At 37.1% G+C, this 20,091-nt stretch overlaps 1 protein-coding gene across 1 annotated transcript in view; it reads right to left on the reverse strand.

The window, feature by feature from the left end:
* The window catches only part of MCHR2 (melanin concentrating hormone receptor 2), a 27,544-nt gene extending 16,225 nt beyond the window's left edge, over nt 1-11,319 (reverse strand). Inside the window, 2 exon segments of the mRNA XM_019473535.1 lie at nt 3,424-3,633; nt 11,138-11,319. Of these exon segments, the coding sequence (XP_019329080.1) occupies nt 3,424-3,633; nt 11,138-11,319 (392 nt within the window).
* Between the last annotated feature and the right edge of the window lie 8,772 nt (nt 11,320-20,091).

Here is a 20,091-nt window from a genome sequence, read left to right on the forward strand (position 1 = left end):
GGGGGCGGGGGGAGTGAGCGAGCGGCTGTGTGGTGTGCAGTTGCCGGCTGAGGTTATGCCATGACAGCTATATAAATGTTTACGCAGTCCTCAAAATTGGCTGGTACCCTATGTAACTCTCAGACTTCAGGAACTTTGCTCAGGGAACTTTTCCCACGCACAGAGACACTTTGCAAACAGGATATTCAGAAAAAGCAATTATTTATTGGTTATTACAATAGACAACAGACAACAGACAGCTAGGACTAGCAAGCTCCTAGGCCAAGTGTTAAAACTCTTACCACCCCTGTACAGCACTCTTGAGTCTTTGCTGTACAGCTGTCAATGGGAGTGAAGGGGCATCTTCAGACTCCCTGGTTCTCGTTAGTATTTTATACCTCCTCATGCCAGTGTTTCTCTTCTTGAACCTTTGAGTTCTGAACTGTCTCCATCTCAACTAGCTTATCTCTGGCTGCAATCTTACCTTTCTTAGCACACATGGTTCTACTCTAGGTACTTTCACACAGCTTAGCATTTAGCAATTTTCTTAGAAGGCTGAGACAAGATTATACAGCTGTGCCATACCAAAAGTATGCGTTGGATCACAGACAACTGAGCCCCTATCAAGAGTATTACACCTTTTCTTATAACCAAAGTTTGCAGAAGAAGTACTCAGAAGCAGGTGCACTCTCTAAGAAGGGACTCAAACAGTGGCATTTTCCCAGGACATGCTCCAGTGGAGTCATGCTACAGGGAATGAAGTGTGCCTCACAGCCTCTTGTCACAGAAAGAAAGTCTGAATAGGTTTTACCGGCTGCATCTTCTATGCCATTAAGGAATAAGGAATGATGTGACTTCTGAATCTGCATCAGTTATTTTGAACATATAACTCTTGGCTCTTTTCTTAAAATGTCATAGGCCAAAAAGTTCCTTTGCCATTGCAAACAAGTCACTAACGTTGCTAATCGCAATGTTCACATTCAGTTTAAGTCAAGTGACTTCTTTGAATGTTCCAAGTACCAACGTTAGTGTAGGACATCATACCAGACCCCCTTTTCACCCATCTCACCATCTCTCCTGTCTCACCAGAGACTGCAGCATAAGAGTATATCAATATGTGGGATCGAGAAAATGCTGTCTGCAGCATACACAGTTCTGATTTCACTTAGGCAAGTGATATTTTCATTGAACAGTCAAATTTACTTTTGATTTTCATGGGGGTAAATTATATTAGGATTGTTGTCTATGTGTGCCTATATGCATCCTCATGCAGAGAACAGGTGGTGTGGGTTGCTTCTTAGGAAGTTTTCTTTTAACTGATAGGCAAAAGTTCTGCTACCAAAGTTTCATTGAGGTTTAATTTATGTAATGTTGGCCTGTGGCATAAACACGAATCTGTATTAAAAAATGTGTTTGATGTCAGTTTAGAAAACTTTCTCATAAATTTTAATATGCATACTCAACTTGCATAGTTTTTACAGCTTTCCTTAATGGTTTTTATTTCATATTAAAGTGAGTAATGAAAAGCAAACTTTTATACATTGTACCCCTCATAAATTGACCCCTAAAGCTCCATGGAGAGAACAGCTGGTTTTGCCACTTCTTAAGATCTTAATAAAAAAATTGATTTGCAAAAAGAAATGCTGAAATACTAAAGTGTCTGTTGGACCATTGCGTGACATAGTTCACTCCTATTATGAAGTAGAGGATTTATGGGAATAAAAACATTATCCAGCAATATGACAGATATTAATTTGCATGTGGTAGTCATTTTATTCAGCTCAGACTTCTTCTGGAAGTGCCTTCCCAGGTCTGACCTGCTCCTGTCTTCCTTTAGAAATGCTTTTATTTTTCAGAAATGTGAAAGAGAACATGAAGTTGCCCAATGTTGCATTAGCCATAGCATTTACTAAGGTGTAATTATATTTCTTGCTTTTATTGTGAATTGGGGATGATTTTACAGTCAAACAAAATCTGATAAACTCTGCTGATTTTTTGCAAAATAGCTGATTTAATCTTTTCACTGAATGAAAGCTCACGGGTGGATTCAGAGGTGCTTTTCTGAAACTATCAAGCACTAGACAGTTTGGGAGCTTGTTATCTGAAAAACCTTTGTCCCTCTTGGCTATAGTGTAATAATTGGTACTAGCAGTGATAAAACAAATGGGAGAGAAGTAATTTGAAGAGCTTTCCTTAGGCAATTGTATTTGAGGTGGAAAAACTTGCCTCAAAATAGAAAAGAAAGCAAAGGCTTACCCTCAGTAATTTGGAAAAAAACACCAAATGCCTATTTTAAGACATGGCTTTACTTGAGACAAACTATTTTTTATACCATTTTGATATTCTGTCTTTCCTCATCAGGATGTCATGTCTTTTTCCCGCCTTAATACTTACTGTCTTGCATAAAAATTTTTCTCTAAACAGCAAGATTAAAGATACTGCTATGTGTAAATTCTTTAGGAATATGGGAAAAGACTGTCATTTGTTACCTTACTCATATGCAAATATAAGAACAGAGCTTTTAAAATTGAACTTCAAAGGAATTGATAATTTCTTGGCTCTTTTTTAACTGCATGTCAACCAAATAAGACTCATAATATCACGCATTAGTGTAGCCTCTTTATCAATTTCAAAATTATTTCTAACTTTCAATTTTCTAATTTCTGTTTTCTGTTTTCTGATAATTTGTCTCTCCCTCTCTTTAGTGGCTACATTCCACTGCCATGGAAGCGTGCTGTCTTGTATGCTACAAGTTCAATAGCAACCATCCTTCCCATTGGCTCTGTTTATTTATCCTAGCTCATAAGTTCAAAGTTGTCTCTTGAATGTCTTCTTCATGATTGACTTAGTGCCTCATGCTGTGCAGGAAAGTTTGTCTTTTTGTTTTCCTCCATGCTCTCTCTGATATGTGAAAGAAGACCCCTTTGGTCCAAAGCAGACTTTTCTTTCCTGAATTTGGTCGCTTTTTCCTTAAAATCAAGAATCTACAGAAGCTGGTTTTGAAATCTCTAGTCATGATAAAAGTTAAAATTCTTGTTGTACTCTTACTGCATTTTAATAAAGGTTTTTAAAAATAACAGATACAGTGGGTTCCTGCAGTCTGCCTGGAAGCCAATTTTTTATCTTAAACAAAAATGATTAAAACAAATCTAGTTTTAGTGACATTAAGCCTTTACTAGAAGCTGCACCTCTAAAGATAAGCCCCAGAACAGTAATACTGGTAGTGACTAGTATCCCTTAAGGCCTTGTTCATAGCATGATGCTATAGCGAGACTTAAAATGCCTCTGCCACCTCCACAAACATCAGAAAAAGATTCCTGTAGTTTTCAAAAAATCATTAACCATAACTGATGGCATTTCTCATTCTGAATTACTACAGCTTTGCATGAACACAATCAGGTATTATTGTCCTTGGGTACAGAATGAAAATCTGAAACCACATACCTGTCCAAACTCATTGCGGTCATAATGGCACTGCATGTAAACTGGTTGTATGTGTCCAGGGAGGTAATGATGGTGCAAAGAGGGCTGCCAAAAACCCACTCACCTCCATGTGCCCACCGGTGAACAAGAAAAGGCATGCCAATGATATGAACCAAATCTGCTATAGCCAGATTGCAGATGTAGATATCTGGGATCGTTTTCTTCTGAGTTCTGAAATAAATTGGAAGACATGGAGACAATTACTTGACATGGTTACTGTATTGTTTTCCAAGTATACTGTTGATAAAACAGACCTCAAAATGGAACTGCACACAAATAAGTACACCGTCAGAACCACTATTTTAGAGTTCAGATATTTCAAACTAAACATTTTAGGCTCAACAATAATATATTGTTCATAATTTTGCTTTCCAGTGAGGTTGAATGGGCTATTTAATTTATTAACATCAGCACAATTCTCCATATTCTCCTTTGAAAACTATAAAGAGTTCATAATAAACACAGGTCTGATAGACATAGGAACTCTAGAAATATCAGGCTAGCATAAGTAGGAGGAGAGATCAGAGCCTTCCTGTGATGCAGTTGACCCAGGGCTGAATCTTGCTTAAAGATGCAGACAGGAGGTTCTCAAGTGCTCAAGGTAAAAAGGGAACTGGTGAAAGAGGAATGATCCTCTGGGAAAAAAAATAGTATGCAATCAAATATTTAAAGATAGTCTCATGAAGTTTATACATACATAGGGAACACAACTGAGTTAAAACTGTATGCGCAGTCTTCATCTAAGCACTAAGAGTTTGGATTTGCCAGTTTCATAATGTCTATATTGCATAGCTTTTGTGTGATACATATGCTTTCCTAGACTCCTTTACCAAAATGTAATCCTTATCTTAGCACACCCCCCAATTTAGGCTTGGAGGAATGTTATACAGGCAGTTGAAAGAATTCCTGACTTTAAATTGCCTTATTCTATACAAATCAAGGAAAGAAGCACAAAGCATCTTTGAAAAGCACTGATATTTAGAAAATATTTTTTAATTACAGGACTTTATTAACAAGGTCCTTATCCACAGTCTCCATATAGAAATCACCTTACCTAAATTTACTTACAAATTAGATGTCTTGTCTAAGCTATTTGTCTAGGCTCCCTCTCAGCATCTCTAATAATTTTTTTTTTCCCAGTCTACTGCAAAGTACCAGTTTATTTGTCATTCTTACTGGAAGACACAGAAGAACCTGCAGCTGGGAGAACTCCACCTGGCTGCCCACAAACCACATTCAGAAGTCCAACTCCATGACCATCATTTCCTAAAATGACCTGTGTGAGAAGAGTTCCTAATTACACATTTTTCATTTTGCCTTCACTGCATGCTACAAGCTATGAAATAACTATGTTTCCAAAGAAATAAATTTAAGCTAGAGGGAATGAGCCAGACAAAAGCATTTTTTCAAACATTTTTAATAAATTATGAAGTATGATTCACTGTCATCTGGTTATGATGCTGAAAGCAAAGCCAGACATCTATAAAGTATATCTGCTGGCACTAATGACTGGAGCTTGTGGAGAGAATGACGCATATGCGATCTTTTTCCTCCAGTGCCTTTAGCTTTGTGAACTTTGAAGGATGCAAAATCTCCAGGAGAAGAAAAGCCCCAAACGGTTTCCTGCAAAGCATCAAATGGTACCATTATGTTGAAACACACAGGTTTCAAAGCATCTGAAAAACATGTCATTTCATGAAAAAGTTAAAACGGTCTTTTTCTGCTTTATTTCATTCACATTAACAGGATAAATCATACTAAATTAGAAATTACTTTTGGACTCTGAATGAGAATCTCAAATTCTAAACTTGCACAATTTATGCTAAATTTAATCAACAAAGAATATACATTGAACAGCTGTCCCATGGTTGATGTAAAGGGAAGTGTTGTAATATCCACCGTCTCATGCTTTACACTGAGGTTCAGAAAATGGTGCCTTTTTAGATCAGTGTCCAGCAGCCAGGACATGTATTTTCATACAGATTTTCATATAGTTTCCTGTGGTGGCTCAGAGCCCCAATATTTAAATAGTAACTTATGCAGTAAACTTTATAATCTCAAATAATTTTGGCCATATTTTATAGTTTATAGCTTTCTTATATTTTATTAAGACAGTGGTGCTTGCCTTCTGCTAAAACTATCACTTTACAAAAAAAAAAAAAAAGCCAGGAAAATAATAGTGATAGCCTCAATTTCAAACTTCCTTTTTTCGTCCTTTTGGTGTTTTCTGCCTTCTTGCCACAGTTATGAAAGCTTCTCAGCAGTTTCTCAAACCACAGTTGTTAGCTGGTCAATTCACCCTTCCACCCATGCCAGGTCAATTTCTATCTCTGAAACACCATATGAAAAATGTACAAAAGCACAATTGTTGTTCTGCAAAATCTGTGAATATGTCAAATCTGTGATTAGTCCTACCTTCTCTTCAATTCTACTTCTACAGATTAAACTAATTAAAAAATGGATTTGAATGATCCTAATCCATTAAAAAAAGAAGTGTTGAGCAGACTTGACAATGTGATAATCCATATACTGGCTGTCACTCCAGTAACAACTTTGAGGAACATGACAAGTGCATTATGTGTTGTCATCAGCCATTATTTATCCCCTCTGACTGCATTATGTGCTGTCACCAGTATTTATTTATACCCTCCTGGACAGAGAGTCTTCATTAACTAGCTTAAGTGTTAATTTGGAAGTGATCTTTCAGGTCAAAGACAAGACGATTTGTAAGTATCACACTTTTAAAAACACAAACATATACCCTTTCTTCAAACAGGAAAGGTGAAAATGGCATCCCTTACGGGCTAGGTCTGCAATGGCAAGTAGCACCAGCCTTAAGGTCATCCTCCCACCTAGGCCTGTCCTCCCCTACAAAATCCAACTGTTCCCAGCAAACCAGCTTGGCTTGGAGGAAGCTTTTTTAAACTTCCAGCTCTGATGTTAACCATAGTCCACTTTTCTGCTCTCATAATTAAAGTTTACCCAGATCCTCGGTGCCTGAGGAGCAGGTCCAACAGCAGCAGTTCTATACCTACTTAACAATATCTTGTTAATATTACTTTTGTGCTGTTAAGCATGTACTGTGCTCCCTCTTGGACCATTTCTGTGCATGTTATTTTCCCCTAGTGGCTGAAAAAACATCTCAATAATTTATCAGGAAAGACTTGTACTATCTTTTCTCTTTTTAATTGAGGGTTGGATTTTTCTTAGCTAATTTTATCAATTTGAAATTGAGACCTCTAATGTCTCCAAGTGATCTTAGCTCCTATAATCACTGCAGAGAAACAGAACTCTGGGGGGCAATTTATCCTGTCCTTGATAGGTATATGACAAAGATGATACGTATTACTCTCAGTAGTGCCTCTCCATGGAGAGACCCAGATGACTGGCTTGGGCAATCAAAGTCAGTCTGGAAAAAATTTGTTCACATCTGTACAACTGGGTAAGGCCTATAAAATCTTGTGAGACTGAATCTTGCTCAGTACCAGTTATGAAAATTGCACAAAGAAATGGCAGCCATTTCTGTTCTACATCTCTGCCTCTGCCTTCCCTCATTTAACCATAACGAGTGATGAATGTTTCCAAGTAATTCAGCTATCTAATTTGTTGTTGGATAACAACATTGTCTAATGTTTAGCATTAGATTAGCAATAGCTACAGAAGTTTCTCCAAGATATTCTGGTCCAAAAATCTATTACTGTTTAACTGAATCTCACAGTCAAGCCAGATAACATCACAACATCACTTAGAGACATGTATCAGTTGCTGTGCCAAATGTGATCATGGGAAGTCCCACATTTCTAACATTAGCTTGTTTTTTATTTCTGAAACAAATCTAAAACAGAATAATAGAAATCAGAGTAAATTGACAGCATGCTGTCTCAGTGCAGAGACACTTAGCTTTCCCATCTCAGCGAGGAATAAAGAACAGAACAGCTGAGATATGTTGTAGGGCACGGGGTACGTCGTTTAACATGTTGGGTCTTTTTTTGCTAGATTTAGAAAGAGCGGGAACCTAAGGTTGGAAGAGATAACCCTTGTCACACAGCTGAGTCACCGGCTGTCACAGGCAACAAGGTCAGAAAAGACCTCCTCATAACAGAGCAATTTCATCTCAGAAATACTGATTTTACTTCCACTACTCCTACTGAAGGCTATCACAGGACACTACTGTTCTAGAAGGTAAAAACCACCTTCCAGTTATCAGCCTTTAATAGCTCCTGACTAGGGTCTACCCAATTGCTCTTGTACCAGTTTTGGCCTTTAGTTTAAACAGTCCTTCACCCTTTCTGCTGTATTTGACCCTGATTTACAGAGAGCAAGCATACACCTCTGAGCCTTTTTTTTAAAAAAAAACAAATTTAGGTGAATTTTCAGAGTTCTCCATTCTTCTGGTTCTAGTAATTGTTCTTTTCTGTTCTTATTGCAGTGTGAATATCTTATCTTTCCTGGAAACAGTTGGTGAGAGTTATATTTCAGGCCTTGTTATGAGTCTGGAGAATGGCATTAACATTTCCCTCTTTCCCCTGGAAAGGCAGAGCCTTGCATGTATTACAGCTGTGTGTGCTTCTCACGCAGCTTTAGCCTATTGACAGCCCACAGCAATCCCAGGAGTTTTTCCTCTGTTGTTTTCTAACTGACAGCAGTGCTTCCTATTTATAAAAAAAAAAAAAAAAATTCTATGGCTTTTGGGTTTGCTTCCTATTTATAAAAAAAAAAAAAAAATTCTATGGCTTTGCGCTTTGTGCTATTAAATGTTGCTGCATTTCTATTGCTCTAGTCCCTCCTCTAGTCTTTATCTGGTTCTTTCTGTATGACAGTCTTACACTCCTTCACATCAGCCACATCTCCCCAGCATATGTCATTAGGAATACTACTGACACACTCTTAGACCTTGCCTCAGGTCTCTGAGGGAAAATATAAAATCTGGCTGGCCCCACGATCAGTCCCTGAAAGTTCCACATTAACCTATTTCTCCTGCAAATCTTTTCAGGAAACTTGTTTCTTATCAACATCGCCTAGACCATCCACACTTTAGCTAATTTTTTTCTCATGTTATAATTCTTGAACTCATTAGATTGCTCTTTAGCTGAGTTAATAACTTCCAACACGATAACATATAAAATCTGATAACATAAAATCTCTGATCTGGATAGGCTAGCTGTATGAAGCAGTTTCAAAAATTTTCTACTGGTGACTACATTCAGTTGCAAATACACCTTCTCCAGCTGAAGACTCAGAATGCAAGTAATAAGTGTTGTGACACTCATTTGCAATCTCTGTTTTAGGAAATGTTGTTTTACCACTTGCTATTAATTACCTTATTAAAAATCAAGTTCTTCTGAAAAGCTGTACTCATAGATAATTGAAATTGTATTTGATTCCCTTTTCTCTTCTGTTACATACTCCTCCTTAAAAACACAAAGTCAGACTAATGCAGCTAATTGGGGTTGTCTGGATCACGTTTTCCCTCTCCACACAAAAATGTAGCCATTCTCCCACCAGCTGGTCCACCAAAGTCAGTAGGTTTACATAAAATTCTTGCTAACAGAACTGCAGTTTTGGGGACCGGTCTTTCTAGGTTGCTGGGATGAAGATTATTGGGTAGTTCTGGCTGACACGGAACTCTTGCAGCATTTTCTCTACCATTTTCTTTTTAATTAAATAGCAGCATATCTCAACTCCCTCTACGAATTTCATCCTAGGGATGAAATTCATTCACACAAGGAGGGCCAGCCAAAAGTCACTGAGTTACAGTTTTTAAATTAAATCTCAGTGCATAGAATATATTACATGTAACTTTCATTAGGACTTTTAGTTATTTTCTCCCAGTAAGTTGCAGATAATATAATTTTAATTCACACTTAAAAATGTTTGTCCCCAGCTGGCAGACCTGCAAACAAAATTGGGGAGCTGAAATTCCAAGGTTCGTTCTTTACCATGTTCTACCATCAGTAAAGCATTTGCTACTGGAAAGTAAATAACTTTCTAGTCAATTAGAGAGATAATCTAGCTTCTTTCTCTCTTAAAAGAATTGACTCTGTAATGCTAACAAAATTTAAATGTATGCATGAGAAAATGCGTTCAATAAAGAGCGAAGACACAACTCAGAAGCAGAGCCTTTGAGTAGAATCAGATCTGTTTAGTGAAAGGTGAGAATTTGACATGGTTATTTTTCAAAATGTAGCTACATTTTGAATGTACATTCATCTACAGAGTCTGAGGTTTGTGGCTGTCTTTTTTAGTGTTGGTAAGAACCACATTAACTTTTTAACGCACTATTTTCAAATTCTTTTCCTGTGTGCAAATGTTCATGCCCATAAATTTGAATGCAAATACGGTTTAAATTATATTCTTTTTTTCCAAGTCATTGTCTGTGTCTATTCCCTCTGTCTCTCATATTTTTATTTAAGCTAGACAAAGGCTTTTCACCAGGGACAAAAAAATCTTTGTTCCTTCTCAGTTTCCTTCTGTTCTATTTTTTTAGAGAATCTATAACTAATTTTTAGAAACTCAATGATTTCTTTTTTCCTTTCTATTCATTTATACATTTAAAAAGTCATATTGCCTCTGAAGTCATGTTCACTTCAGACATACTGTTTCCACATTTCTTCTCTTGTGCATTCAGATTATGAGCTACAATATTCTTGAGTGTACCAAGCATTGGATTTCTGGTAGCTTCAAGGGAAGTTTACTAGAGCTCAGGGGCTGACAGACACTTAGTCCTAGGTTGGCCTTTGGAAATCTTTCTTTTAAAAGCATAGTATGTAGGGGTGGGGTCCATCTATTAATCCTTGTAGAGTGTGGCATATGAAAGCCTTATGCTGTCATAAATCTTTATGCTAAATTTGCGCTGAAGATAAAAGCCACTTTTTCAAGATACATGCTTATGGATTTAGGGTTTGTGGTAGCATCAGCCACTTGACAGCAAATTCTTTATTATATAGAAAAAGAAATTTCTTGTTAAAATTAAGAGACTAGAAGGTATTTACTTGCATAAAGGATGGCTGGGTCAGATTTTATGACCCAAAAAACTTTAGCAACTTCAGCAATTTTACCTTCTCAGAGTACAACAAAAATATCTTGAGGTATTAATTCCTGTTATGTGAGAATCCTTGACTGGCACTAAGGCCCTTGTTTCCAGAAGTAAGGTGATGCTGGAAAAAAGCAATGAGTTCTAGAAAGCTTCTGTAAATGGGCAAAAGTTAGATAAAGCTCTGTTATTAAAATAATCTGAGGTAGAAGTGCAGTTTTCAAAGGAGAAAAAGACTATATTTCAACTGATCTTAAAAGCATTTTGTAAAACATTATAATGCCTGGCTAGTACCATAACTAAAGTTTAAAGTTCAGTCTAGCTTTTACGTGTGCTAGTGGGAAGATTGCTGCCAATTATAATGGAAGCCAGGGAGGAAGACATGTATTTTGGTTTCCTTGAATATTTTTGAAGTCAATCATGCACTTAAGTGCTTTCTCATAACAGAAGAGGCTAAGCAGGCATACATTACCACTATCTGCACTCATGATTTAATTTTTTTTAATGAGAAGTAAATGTCAATGACTAAAGGAAACATGAAAAACTTGCTATCCTTGTCTTTGCTGGGCAATTCACTTCCTCAGTGTTGTTATCATTTTTTTTCAGCAATAAATCTTATTGCAAAATTATTCATTTCTATACCTTATTATTGTGAATACAATGAGGATATTTCCAACTAAGCCTGTGGAACAGATAATCCCAATCAGAGAGGGAAGAATGATTGTCTCTGCAGCACCAATCACCTGGTAATGGTGCCATGTGCTCCAAGATCTGTTAAACAAGCCTCGTGTACCGTTCTGACAGGAAGACTGAAATTCACCCATTCTTCAGTGACTTTAGGACTCAGCTCTGTAGTAACAAGAGAAAATAAATTATTTGTGGACTAATCATTTGAATATCATTAGTTAAGTCTGGTATCTAAGTGTACATTACTATTTAATGATCATCTGAATTTCATAAAAACCCTTCACCAAAAGATTTTGTACATTCAGGATGGGATATAAAAGAACTGGATGTTGTTGTTTTCAAAATGAAATATGTGATGTAATAACCCCATTATAATTTAAAGAATTTTGTAATCATCCAAGGCACACCATTTCAGAATCACAGTGTTTATTCTGCTCTCAGAAAGCCCACTGTCCACTTTTTCTCTTGGCTGGGGTGGTCCCAGTAGACAAGAAGTTGAACACAAGCCATCAATGCGCCCTTGCAGCAAAGAAGGTCAATAACATCCAGTGCTGCATTACGCAGAGCATTACCAGCAGGACAACAGAGGTGATTCTTCCCCTCTGCTTAGCCCTGGTGACACATCTGCAGTGCTGGATCCAGGTCTGGACTCCCAAGTACAAGAGAGACAGGGACTTACTGGAGGGCCATGAAGTTAGTGAAGGGACTGGAGCATCTGGCATACGAGAGGCTGAGAGGGCTGGGGTTGTTCAGCCTGGAGAAGAGAAGGCTCAGGGGAATCTGAGCAATGTGTGTATATACTTGGTTGCAGGGGAGTGAAGACGCGGGAGCCAGACTCTTCTCAGTGGTGCCCAGTGACAGGACAAGTGGCAATGGGCACCAACTGAAACACAGGAAACTCCATCTGAACACAAGAAAGAAATTTTCCTTGTGAGGGTGGTCGAACCCTGGACTCAGGTTGCCCTGAGAGGTTGTGGAGTCTCCACATATCTCCATCTCTTTGAATAACTCCTAGAGATGTTAAAAAAACAACTGGATGTGGCCTCAAGCAGCCTGCTTGAGCAGACCCTGCTTTGAGAAGGATGCTTGACTAAGCGATCTCCAGAGGCCTCTTTCTACCTCACCTGTTCTATGATTTCTTGAATATGTGAAATATGAGACAATGATGTTAGATCTAATTTTTGTATTCAAAATCACCTCTAATCTTGTGTGTCTATTTTGAGATGCCTGAAGCTACAAGAAACCTATAGTTTTCTCTGCTATAAGTTATACCTGAGGACAAACCTATTGATGCAGATGCATATAGCCCTGTTTCTTCAACAGCTCCAGCTATTGCAGCAAAACTATCTGTCTTCTATCCCATACACTCACTTTCCATGACACACTGAACAAAATCTAGATATGCAATCCTGTATTTCCTCAAGTAAAGATGATTGATATATTTTTCCTTAGATCATTTTCCCCCACCAGTTCACCTATGCAACTGTAGCCTGAGTCCCTGCTTTATTTGCCTAGTGCAACTTCAGGCTGGCAGGATCTGAACAAATACATAAAGGCACTCTGCTCAAAATAATTTAGTAAGCCCTGCTAAGAGTCCAGCAACTTCAGATACGGCACTGAAGAACAATATTGCCCTGCAGTTACACTCATACCCAACTTTAAAAACAGTAAATTGAGAGGCAGATCACACTTGTGTATTTTTAATCCTAATTTGAGACAAATTTACATCTGTAGCAAATTTGATCTTTATTTCAGTAAATACAGTATCTTAAAACAAAATTGCAGCCTGGGATGAAGTAAAAAATTCCTTTATATAATATAAAATTCCCTTATGCATTTGAGAATAAAATCACCCTTTTACCAGATTTTAGTCTTTACAGAATGATGAGTCACTGCTCTTCAATAGCGTCAAATTAACAGTAGCAGGGTTCTGCTGTTCAAGATACAAGGAAGGCAGTGGGTAATAAATGCTTAATTTACTTGCTGAAACCAGCAGTCCAGGAGGCTACCAGAAATAGGAAAAATTAATGAAAATAAAATGCAGAGACAGATTTTTTAAAATCTAATTTAAAAATAAGCAGTTTCCTGTTGCTTACAGAGAAGAAACTTGCCTGCAACAATATGTTCCCTGAGTACAAATAGGGGGCTAATTTTTACAGCTGTATAATGCATTTAGGTCAAAGGCCACCAAGAACTTTACGAACTTTATGTTTCACAGCAAAGCCATGATGTAAGAAAGTATCTTTTGATGGTGAAATACCATTTGTGCCGTACGAAGCCTGAGTGAATGGCGTGTGATCACAAACACAGTTACTTGAATTGGTGAAGATAAATGGCTCCCTCAGTGAAAACAATTTCTCTTCACAAATATGCTTGAAACCATACCTTACTAAGGTGTTTATAAGATACATTAGAGGCATGATAATTATATATATTATAGCAAAATCACATACTTTTCAAGAATTAAGAAAGTGGAAAACCCAAAATTGGTTCTGTTATTGGTGTAACCTCCCATTCCCAATGAGTGATTGATCCAGTGGTCATTTAATAGTAAAAAGATACACTGGGCTAAAAAGAAAATTGTGCCTGTTTAGTGCTTAGCTTCCATGAAGTAAATGAGTGTTATTTTGTTTGTAAAAAAGGCAGATGAGATTTTTTTCAGCCAATTAAAAAAATCATATTTCTTTCTGTTTGAAAATGTAAGATCAGCACTTCATGAAAGAATTGGGAAAAGAATAATCTTTTACTTTAGTAAGTAGAGTGTCAGATATAACAGACTGGCTTTAAAGCTAATAAGCCCTTCTTTTTTTCTAACTCTCTCAACTGATTTATTAAAGAGCATTATTTTAGTGCCTGCCTCCAAAATTACTGACATGAATCACCCTTTAAATTTCAGTTAGGGAGTAGAAAAAAGCCTTATAATTTAATTAACATCATCCCCAAAAGGACAGACTATTCAAGTGTATCATCAACTTTTTTCAGTGACAAAATGTAAAAGTTAAAATATACTCTCTGAAGCTTCAAATTTTTAATATATCTGTTATGTGTCTGCATTTCCTCTGACAAACTATTACCATACAAAAATGGAAGGCTGAGTCAGTAAGGAAAACATCTTAGCTAACTTAAGTTCAACTATAAAAGCGAAACCCATATAGTCAGCATTGTGAAGATAAACACAGAGATGTCTTCTCATGGACCCTAATGATCTAGTAGCATAATTCTTTCTTGTACCTCACTTCCTATAAACTCTGGCAAGGAAACAAACTCTTGCAAGTGTAGCAAGATCTATGGTGGCTCTGTAAGTCAGAGTAACATGCTGAATCATAGAATCATAGAATCGTTTAGGTTGGAAAAGACCTTTAAGATCATCAAGTCCAACCATTAACCTAGCACTGCCAAGTTCACCACTAAACCGTGTCCCTAATACTGATGGTTACAACCCATCCTGTCATTCCTCTATGACATAGCAAGCCACCATCTGCAGTAAAATCAACAAAACGCTGTTACATGAAGAACTAGAATTACAGGGGAAATTCAAACCAGTAATTTTTCATCACTTAAGGTCACAGAAACCAGCTGCACACAAATTCACCATGATAGTGACACATATTCAGAAACCCCAAAAGCTGAGAAAAGAGGAAGCTGGCTCCTTGGTTGCTTAAGTATGGAAGAACAGGTATTTAGGACATGGAGTAGGGCTTCTTCTTGAGGTCTGGATCAAACTGGCTAATGAAACTGAGTAAAGACTTGCATGGAATAGTTGTGACTTTTAACGAGTGTCTTTAAGGTTTCTCCTGTATAATTTAAACAGTTACACTACTGAAGTGTTTATACAAGCTGTCTAATTTAACTTCTTGTATATAGATGTGTTTCTTATTAAATATCTTATCTCTTACTAAGCAGTTCAGACACTTAAAACAGGTGGAATTTATACTGTGAGTTTATTCCTCCTCATAACTGTCAGGGACTACTATCAATCAAGAAGAGTAGCTTCTTTTATCTATAATTCATGCATTCTGAAGGAATGATTCTTGGCAACAGCTTAATCAAATAACAAAAACCATTCACTTTTTCATTCAATTCTATGCAGTTACAGACTGACTCCTACATGGAAAAAGTCTGCTGTAGAATTTAACTATTGCTTGACTTAGTTTTGGTGTCATTTACAACTATTCTCACTTTTTCTGGTGCCTTTGGCACGCTCAGATTTTGTCTGAAGGGCATGCTCACATATTGCCATTGCAAGGTTCTGCAGTTCGGTACCAATTTTAGCATTAACCTGGAATGTTTTGAGTCAGAAGCTTACCCGGTTTTATCAGGTAAAGTCATCTTCTGTCTCATTGCTTTTTGATCCTTTGTCTTGCCTTTTTCTCCATTGTCTTTATTCTAGAAAAACTAGAAGATGTGGATTTAATTCTTGCTTCTGCCCCTGATTCAGTGCATGACCTCGGACATGTTTGTTTTATCCTTTGTTGCTCAGCTAGTCCATCTGCAAAATGCAGACACTTACGAAGTTTTCCTTACAACTCAGTAAAGTGAAAAAAGATCCAGAGACAGAAAATATTCTCTGTACTGGTATTCAGTCTACATCTTTCAAATACACTATAGTCTCAATTACAATGCTACATAGTCATAAGGACTCTAATAAAGAGTGGGAAAACCAGAGAGTAATGGGTGCAACCTGTGCTTGTACAGGGTAACCATGAACTCTGACCTAGGCTATTGTCGGTAGGAGTTTCTACAGTGCCTTTAACAGCCTTTAGGCACTTTTTGCATAGTCATAGACTAAAGTTCTTAAGTAGTTTTTTTAATTTTTATTCCTTATTAAAATAAATAAATACTTACATAATTATTTATACTATCCTGCTTGATCAAATAGCACATACAGCTTTGAGAATATTTATAATTCACATTAGGGAATTCATTGATTCTTCTTCACGCAAAACTGTAATCTTAACTTTCTCTTAACTCTGAGCCAATTACAATATTTATTACTTATTGGACATTCCTGATTATACAGTACTTAAAAGAAGTGTAAGATTAAATTTGAGCCGGCTTCTAAGGCATTTGACTGAATGTCTCCCTTTTGCACATGCAACAGTACCTCAGGGTTCTTGAAAATGTGACTTTTGTGCTTGAACACATTTAAGATTAAAAAGAAGACAAGAGGAGAAACTCTGGTGATTCCTACAGCTCGACTCAGACAGTTTCTGGCACAAAAAAGGCTATGTCTGGGAAAAGACAGGGGTAACCCTACGAGAGAACTCATTAGATGTAGACCAGATGTGAATATGGTATAAGTGGCTTGTTTTAGATAATTTCTCTTGTGCGGCAGATTCTCTCCTCTCTATTACACTGAATCTCTCTAGAATAACTATTTACAATTTGAATTTACTCTCTTTAAACCAATATATGACTATATTTGAAAGTATTCCCATCAGAGTGTAGAGAATAAAATAGCAACCTGTAGATTGGAAGAGGACAGCCTATGATTAGATAAAAATATATTTGGGATATTTGGAATGAGGGCAAACTTCTTCACATTCAGATGTCCAAATTTCACATCTTGGACAAGTATCTTGCAAGAATCTATTTAAAACTAGGTACTAATTCTGGCTGAGCTCTTAGATTTGTTTTCTTTGTTCTGCTATAAAGGACTCATAAGAACTAACACTTTGATGTTTATTGGAAAATATGCTTATTGTTTTTAGAGTGACCTCCTGTAGTAGCTAGGAATTACCGTCAGTCATTTAGTAACTTGTGTGAAGCAGGCATATTTCAAGAAGTGCAGGTTGCTGAGTATAAGCAGGTAAAGAATGATATTCAGCATCTTTTGGGAAGGTGGAAATGGAATGTGGTTGTTCTGGTTTTGAAGCTCATGGTCAAAGCTTGGGGAATAATCATCTGTCAAATTACTTCTTTTCTAAAACTACTTCTCCAGAAGTCCGTTTTGAATCCCAATCAGTAAAGGCATGAATTCTACAAATGACTGATACATTTTAATCCTTTTTTTGTTGTTGTGGAAAGAAATTATTTTACACAGTACAAAAGAAAACAAAACCTACAAGAGAACAAATTAAGATAAAAGGAGGAAGAGAGATTTGGGAAAGGAAAAGAGCCCTGAGCTGACAAGTCTGAAGACCATAACTTAAGAGCAGAAATTTGAAATTTATGCAAACTGGTTTGAAGCAGTTACATAAGAATGTGGGGCATCCAGAAATCCTCCTGGTTTCTGAATCCGTTCGGAAGCCCGCCCAAGGGAGCAAGTGAGAACACTGGTGACATTTATTATATCCATTTCAAGATGAGATCACTAAACTCTGACTTTACAAAGGCTAAGGATTATCTTTCCCTTTTTGTTGATGTGGCAATAAAGGTGGAAAAAAGTTAACTGGTTATTTGTCTAAGGTTGTTGTTGTCCAAGAAAATGACTGTGATTTGTGCTGAAATATGCTATTCATCGTACTTTTGATTAACCTTTTTCATTATCTACTTCTGAAATACTGAAACACCTTCATTGCTTCCCTTCTTATGCTTCCTCTGGCATTTGCAAAGATTTCACTGTTAAAGCTTCTTAAAAAAATTCTGCCTACAAATTGTTTAAAATAAGTATGCTTTGAGCACTGCCTAACCTCGTCACCTTCCACCTAAACAAAACTGTTATCTTGTATCATAAATCAGTTTGAATGGGTATGCTAGGACTTTGGTGATGCTGGGATGCTGCTATGTTAATAAGAGTGTCCTGACCATGTTTCCCTTGGAAAATTTGCAGTCTGTTTGCTGTGAGCAGCATGCCATACGTTACATGGCAAGGGGTTTAAGTAGTCAAAGTGAATAACAGCTGTGGAATGGGTCAATTTAATTTGCTGACACAAGTGTGAGAGAAATACCAGTTTACCTGTGTATCAACCATGCCCTTCTTGCAAGTGATACAATTTTGTTTCTTATTTCTAGAAACAAATAAAATAAAATAAAATAAAATAAAATAAAATAAATGAGATTGTTCATAAACAGGGCTGGGTTATACTAACAATTTGGTGAGGGTAGCTGTGTTCAAATGAAGAGCAGAGGAAAAGGAAAGTAATTAAGCAGAGATCTACCTACTTGGCCCAAGAACTGAAGAAGAAATTTGGACCACAGAATATCTGCCTCAGTTCTGTAAAGCATCACTAGGACAGGCCCTTCCACCATCATGCAACAAGCCCATCTGCACCATGATGACAAGACCAGTGCTGGGAATGCAAGGTAAATGTTACTGCTTATGTTATCCATTTACATCCACTGAGGCTGAAGACCTTGAAGCAGCACACATATTTAAACAGTTTGTATGGCTTTTTGTAAGAGTGGATGCAGAATACTTCCCGTTACTTGGACATAGTACTAAGCTTCAGAATGAGCAATGAACTGGACACCAAGTTAAATGAGAACACAGAAACATTATTCTCTGGCCTGCTTAGGGTCTGTCTTCCTATTTTAACCCACTGGGATGTTATCACAGAACCGGGAGAATTGCTACTTATGCTTCTCCTATATTCCCTTGTTTCACTATACATACAGCTCCACATAACCTATCTGATGGACAAAAATTAAAGACCAGGTCACAGCTAAGTGATATCACATTTCCTTGTCAAGTATAATCTTCCTTGGTCTTTGTGTGTGGTGCAGTGCCTACGACTAGGAGAGGTAAGAAACCTTCTGGATGTTCCTCCTTTACTCACAACAGACTCTCTTTGCCTTTCCTTGGCTTCCCATGCAGTTTACTGCCTACTCGGTTGTATCAGAGATAACTGCAGGTAATCTGGGTTTACACTTTTCACAAATACTCACCTAAGAGAACAACTGTCACTTTTCAAACCACTATTAAAATTTTCATGTTGTTAATAAGACTTACTATTCAAAATAATAACCCTGGATTAACAAACCACTGTGGTGTAGACAAACGTCTATCCCTTTGATAGATCCTTTTTTTTTTTTTGGGGGGGAGGGAACTACAGAACCTAGAAAACCTAGAAAATACTGAAAATGTTGCTCAGTATATGACATTTTCATTGAGTCACAGAATTTTAATGGCATCGTAGCAAAAGCTCTGCTTGGAGATTTCTATGTAAGACCAATATAAATTCAATAAAATAATTGTTTCCATAGAATTTTTCTGTAAATCCCTAACTACTCCTTAGCTGGTATTACAAAGCAGATGTTTACTGAACCTGAGTTAAACTATTAAGGGAAGACATTTTTCTTCACATGGCATGACTTGACTTCATGTGAGTCTGATATCAAAATGCAGGAAAATAAGGCAAAGTGTCAGGAGAAAGAGTATTTAAACACAATAGCCTCATCTGATTTTTAACCCTGATTTTAATGCTTGATGGTTATGCCGCACAATAGCCTTTAAAAAAAACCCCTTATGTTTCGTTTTTGACTCAATTTCTGCTGCAAATTAAAGATATTTGGTTCTTCTTCAATAAGTGTGAGGCAATGAATGACCAGCAGAAAAGGTCATTCTGTCTCATTCCAATGAGTAGGGAAGATTGGAAAATCATAATTCTTTTAAAAAGTTGAATTGCTGACTTAAAATATAGCTGTCATATCACACAAACCTTTTCTTAGCCTTCCTATTTTCTTCTTTATAAAACCACCATCCGAAGCACTCTGCCTTAAATAATGCCACAGCGTCTTTCTCTCCAAGACAAGCTTGGAGAGATACTGACTCTCACCGTTCTCCCAGGCAACTAACCTTCTTCAACATTTACTGAAGGCACACGCACACCTTTCCCCTGAAGGCGAGCATCAAACCGTAAGTGGATTTTTTTTTTTCATTAAAAAAGCAAAAGGCAAAAGTAAGAAATCCCTCACGGCTGATAGCACACAGAGCACAAAAGTTTGGAAAATTGCGGCATCCTCGGTCC

The sequence above is a fragment of the Aptenodytes forsteri genome, unplaced genomic scaffold, assembly GCF_000699145.1.
Source record: "Aptenodytes forsteri isolate BGI_AS27 unplaced genomic scaffold, ASM69914v1 Scaffold171, whole genome shotgun sequence".
Taxonomy (NCBI): Eukaryota; Metazoa; Chordata; class Aves; order Sphenisciformes; family Spheniscidae; genus Aptenodytes; species Aptenodytes forsteri.